We start from the raw sequence: 6,000 nt of genomic DNA, 5'->3' as shown, positions 1-6,000 counted from the left end.
TGAGTGTTACGAAGAGGCACATTCAGCTTTGTCACTGTGACCAGCGCCTCCTGATTCCCAGCATGCTCACTGCCCTCAGGTCACACACACTGTGTGTAAAAATAAGAACCACACGTCTGTGTGGTAACGGAGTGAAGAAGCCGGACATCTGACTGGTGGTTTGGTGTGGTTGGATCGGGTCAGGAGGGGAGGTCATGATCAAGTTACATTTTTTTAACCTCATCTAATTCCTCATTTTAAATAACTGAATGGCCACCCGAGATTTTGGTTGTTGGGATTATTTGATACTGCCAGTAACTTCTGCAAAATGATGATTTCAAGTCTTTGAATGAGTGCAAAATAACCCAGAAGAGATTTTTTTTTTAAACTTCTTTGATATCATTCTTAGTAACAGAGACTAAATAAAAAAGCTACAACAACATAAGACAACGCCAATAAACAAAAATGGCCCTTTGGTTTTTTAAGGAGATTACAAATATTGATACCAAAAAAGTAGATGTGACCAAAGGAGGGAAACAAATGGATGTCTTCCCTTCTGTGTCCAGATCAGTGCCAGTTTCAGCCGCGGTGAGGTTAGCTGCCGTAGAGGAGGGAGTGCTGGGCCCGAGGAACCTTAACTCAGCATCCAGTCTGTCTCACTGTCCGCTCCGACCCAAAGTCCGCCTCAGTACGTTACCATCACACAGTGAGTCATCCAGTCAGGGCAGAGCTTCTAATTAGAGTTTGTGGAGGGTTTTCTCACGTAATGTCACTCCACAGACCGACAGGATGACGACTACATTTTCCCTTTTAGTGTGCGACATTCACACGCTGCCTCCTTTACAAGAAGTCCAGCTCCAGCGCTTGGTGCAGGGACACGAGGTCTCCGTGATTGGAGATCCGCCAGAAAGGCATGTTGTGCTGCAGACAAGGAGACAAGAACAACCAAAGAATAAAAGAAAGTGTCAGAAACAAACACTTAGCAGTACATTATGGTCAGAAGACTAGCTGTTAGTAAAACACTGCCCTGATATTCAGACTGGATTTCAGGTTTATTTATTTTCACTAGAAATATTCCCATTGTGATCCATAATCTCTCCCGGTCAAGAAAGCAGCATTTAAGGTTTCACAAAGAAACAAAACCAGACTTAAAACTGTAATTTTGCCAGTAAAGTAACAGTGTACCCAGGTATGTCCAAAATGTTATGACTTTATTCTATAATTGCTTATGATTTATTGAGTTAGGAACAAAAACGAAACATAGTCAGTTAATTCTAGAGTTTTTACGTTTGTAGCAAATTTGAAATAATTTCCATTGTGTGCGTGTTTATCTCAGAAAATATATAATCCATCCCACTCTTTCTTAACACAAAAAGCTAGACTTGCAGCGACTGTACTTGTATTTGCCAAATTTTCTGGGCAAACGACAAACACAAAAGAAGGCAGGCGTAACGGTCCGTCCACACGCGCATTGAAGCTTCAATGCTTCTGCCCATTCACTTTGAATGGGGTGACGTCCAGGGTTGGGTTGTAACGGAATACATGTAACAGCGTTACGTAATCAGAATACAAAAATCAAGTAACTGTATTCAGCTCGCGTTACATTTGAAAAACGAGTAATCTGATTACAGTCACTTTCGCAAACCTGAAGTGAATACATGTTGGATTACTTATTGGAATTATTGGTGGAAAGATTTCCTCACAACATTTAATATTCATTACTAAAGGTACAGCCGAATCATCACAGCCCACAAAACCTATTACCGCCGCAGATGGACCAAAAAAGGGAGCGTTTGAAAAAAAAATCGCAGGTCCGCTCAGTGAAACAATAACAACGAAACATGGAGGAACAAAAGTCTGCGTTTAAATCGCGCGTGTGTGTAGATGTGTGTGTGGTTAAAACACATCAGCCTGCGGTCGCTCTTTAGCCTTATGATTCTGAAGGTAAACACAATGAAGGCGGTGCGTGAAAGGCACTGCACGCTCCTCTTCTCAGAGGCTGAGTTAACCCTCCCGCTGCCTCCTGGTGCTGCAGAGATTTCATGAAGTGAAGGAGGTTTTCCTTCTATAAAACAGCTGCGGGCAGCAGATACTGTGAGAGTCACGGACATGAATACATAGATCTCTCCTGTTTTGCCAATCCGGTGCTTAAACAAATATAGCTCTACACCCCAGGCCAAAATGTCCTTAAAATGAAGTCCGAGTTCGACATTTTAATTCATGTCCTGCCAACACTGGCAGGACAAAAGGCGACACGCCCGTTCTAAGCCGTGTCCCTCACTCCTCACATCCCAAGCTGCATCCCCAAAAAGTGTATTATGTTGTTGCATCGTTTCAGATGTTATGTTTCAGTTGTGCTCTTGATAATCCATTAAAACAGTAAAAACACGTTCAGTTTCCTTTTGCTTTTTGTGTCTCCTGTTCACCAAAACATACCCATCTGTGATGGAAAAAGAAAGTAATCCAAAAGTAATCTGATTACGTTACTTTTTTAAGACACGTAACTGTAACTGTATTCGGATTACTTTCAGAGCCATGTATTCAGTAATCAGTAACTGATTACATTTCCAAAGTAACCCGCCCAACCCTGACGTCACACTTTGCCGAACTGCATTGCGGGAGCGTTGCTTCGCTTTGCTCGTGTTGCTCGCTTCAAAAGTTGAGCAATGTTCAACTTTTGATTCGACGGAAGCGTCAGCCAATCAAATCATATGCCAGTACAAGCTCTAGCCAATCAAACCGCGTGCTTGTGTGTCCGGGGCGGGAGATTCATGTGATTAGTTGTTGGTCGAGCGTCAGACACGCCCGCCGGCAAGCTTCAACGCACGCCGCTTAAGGAGACATACCTGTTTTGCTGCAAACTCCTCATCTCGACCGTCACCTATCACCACGTACGTCACTTTCTTTCCAAAGCGAGAGACGATCCTTTCAAAGCAACTCTCTTTACCTGCAGGAAATGAAATAAAAAATATTACAATCCCAACATTTCCCTCTTAGTCCCAGAGGAGAAGAAAATATTGTATTAACAATTTTTATACGTACCTATTTTAGTGGCACTGTAGATGTTCTCGATGGGGAAGACGTCTCCCAGGCCGTACAGCAGCACCTTGGCCAGAGCTGGCACCAGCTGAGTGGTGGTGACCAACACATTCATACACTTCCCCCTGGTACACACACACACACACACACACACACACACACACACACACACACACACACACACACACACACACACACACACACACACACACACACACACACACACACACACACACACACACACACACACACACACACACACACACACACACACACACACACCACCACACACACACACACACACACACACACACACACACACACACACACACACACACACACACACACACACACACACACACACACACACACACACACACACACACACACACACACACACATTTCCTTTTTAAAAACAGTTTCTTGGAATCCATAATCTTCTGAATAAATAATTTAAAACGACTTATTTGGGTTGCTGAGAAAACACCTAGTCACCAAATCTACCTAATCTTATTAGCCAAACCTAGGGCACACTTTACTCATTGGGCCTCTGAGTGTGGCCTTTAAGATTTCTATTTGAAAGGATGACCTGTGTTCTGACCTGGACTGGATGAGCAGCAGAGACTTGAGCGCCGTGCTGAGCCAGGCATCTGTAACGTTCTCGATCTCACTCTGCAGCCGGAGGAGCAGCTCCCCCTTCAGCGGGCTCAACAGGCCTGCAGCACACAACATGCAGAATATACGCTCAGTACTACAACATGTAGATATTACTACCAGCGTATCATGAAAAACATACATTTAACACTAATGTGTTTAAAAATTACTGCAATAATGCGCTTCCTAAATGTTCTGATGATATTTTGCAATATTTCAAGACTTTTATATATTTTTGGAGTTTCCTATCAGGTTTTTATAAGTGCAAATTGCAGATACAAAACACATAACATAAATTGTATTATTGATTCAAACCCACCTCCAACATTCCCTTTATAGTTATTGTAGATCTCTTTTAGCCGGCGGTAGCGGAAGGCCAGTTTCCTCATCCACTCCACGCCCCCCTGCACCCCTGTGGTGCCTCCTGACGTCCCCCCACCACTGGCCCCGTTAAAGCCATCCGTCAAGAAGTTGTAGGTACTGAAGTAGGAAGAAACACTTATGATTGGTTTGGATGAAGGGAACATAATCTGCCTCCAAGTCATACGTGTGAAATAAGGCCAATATGTGTGTGATATATGAAGTTACAGGATAACACACCTCAGCTCCTGTCCGTTGTCATCAGAGGCAACATCCTCCACATGGACTTGATCACATTCCTTAGGAAATGGGAGAAGACAAAAAAATGTTTTTACAAATTGCAATATCATTTTATTTTTAACCAAACCTTTTGTTTCACTTTAACAAAAACTTAAAAAATCACATGCAGCTGGAAAAGTCATACAAATAATGTATACGCTTGAGATGAGTTGGATCTTTAGTTTTTGTTGGATGAGAAGAGGTATTTTTCATCGCTTTACTTAGTGTCTTGTAATTACATTCAAAAGCTTCTATTGACATTTTCAATTGAGCTTTAAATGTCTGTTATTTTTAATATACTAAACACCAAAAACAACAAATATGGATTATAGCAGAATATTTGAGAAGAAATGCTGACTTTTGGACTCTTCAACTCTATGCAAACAACACTAGAATCTACTATAGTATGATTAACGTTAGTGTTAGAAAAAAAAAATCAGAGCAGCAAAAAAAAAGTCTGATGTAAGCGTCACGAATGAAGCTCTGAACTATTGCTACATCTCTAGAAGTTCAATATGTTTTGATTGACAGTCCATGTGTCCTCAACTTTTTCTAAGTAACTTCTGTGAATGAGTTTCTCTAGAACTGAGGGATCTTAAAAAGGAGGTCAGGAAATGTAATATACAATTAGGAGCATTTTCTAGTGCATCTTATTTCGTGATGGAAGAAAGTGAAAACTCTTTCTGCTTCATGGCGACACCACCCTGATCGTATCTGACTGTACCTCCAGGTCGTTGAAGAAGAGGTGGGTGTCTGCCAGCTCGAAGATCAGCTCCTCCATCTGCAGGCCCAGGTTCAGCACTGTGGCTGGTTCCTGAACACACAGTACACACACAATAAATATTTCACACCTTTTATTTTTGATTTTGTATGATTGAGTTTATTGACTGAAACAAACCTTGCCAAACTTCTGTGCGTAGGATCCGGTGAGCAGTGAGTGGAATATAATAATGGTCTCATCCAGATCCCAGAGAAAAATGCGCTAAAAAGAGCAGAGAAAGATCATTATAATAGTATAATTAAACTTAGCATTTTGGCAATCATGATATCAGTTTTTTACAAAATGATTATCGTGGCCAAAACATTTGGGAAAACATGGGGATGATCGAAGATCAAATATAGTTAGAATATTGCTACACAGTGAGAATATTGTGCATGTTGTCTCTTTTTTGTTTAACATGAATGAATTATTAATAATAATAATAATAATCTACAGACTTATAAATAAAGCACACCATTACAATATAATATAATCGCAAATCATAATCGATATTGCAGATTCAGTCAAAACATATACTAATAAGGTTTTTTTTTCAAAGTCGTGCAGCCCTAGTATTAATAATAAGATATCATTATTATTATGTGAAGGCCGTGATATAAGTACACCGCTACTTTCTTTGAAAAAATGGTGTCTATCCATACCACGTTTTAATTTGACAGAAGAAAAGATTTACTACTAAATCATATTAATATTTTTCATGTGTGTGTTGCATCGCGTGATTTGTTGGTAGTGGCTAAACTGTTAATGCTGCTAGGCTAGAGACCAGAGGCCTGTGCTACGAAGCCGGTTCAACCTAACCTGGATATGTTTGAGTTAGCCGGTTGGCCTAATCCTAAACATACTCTCGCGCTCTCGCTCAGCTGTCCTACGACGCGGGTTATCAAGTGGATCGCTCAAGCCAGCCGTGT

At 41.2% G+C, this 6,000-nt stretch overlaps 1 protein-coding gene across 4 annotated transcripts in view; it reads right to left on the bottom strand.

The window, feature by feature from the left end:
* Positions 1–354: 354 nt before the first annotated feature.
* The window catches only part of eya3 (EYA transcriptional coactivator and phosphatase 3), a 28,453-nt gene continuing 22,807 nt past the window's right edge, over positions 355–6,000 (bottom strand). For all 4 annotated transcript variants that reach the window (XM_034235978.1, XM_034235980.1, XM_034235981.1 and 1 more), the window contains 8 exons: positions 5,210–5,293; positions 5,036–5,125; positions 4,273–4,331; positions 3,992–4,152; positions 3,620–3,734; positions 3,022–3,143; positions 2,826–2,926; positions 355–900 (listed from right to left, as the gene is read on the bottom strand). In XM_034235978.1, the coding sequence (XP_034091869.1) occupies positions 820–900; positions 2,826–2,926; positions 3,022–3,143; positions 3,620–3,734; positions 3,992–4,152; positions 4,273–4,331; positions 5,036–5,125; positions 5,210–5,293 (813 nt within the window). In that variant the 3' untranslated portion in view covers positions 355–819. The remainder of the gene's footprint in view (positions 901–2,825; positions 2,927–3,021; positions 3,144–3,619; positions 3,735–3,991; positions 4,153–4,272; positions 4,332–5,035; positions 5,126–5,209; positions 5,294–6,000) is intronic.

This window comes from Gymnodraco acuticeps, unplaced genomic scaffold (assembly GCF_902827175.1).
Source record: "Gymnodraco acuticeps unplaced genomic scaffold, fGymAcu1.1, whole genome shotgun sequence".
Lineage (NCBI taxonomy): Eukaryota > Metazoa > Chordata > Actinopteri > Perciformes > Bathydraconidae > Gymnodraco > Gymnodraco acuticeps.
Note: the sequence above shows the minus strand (reverse complement) of the source record. Positions and strands in the feature narration are given on the sequence as shown.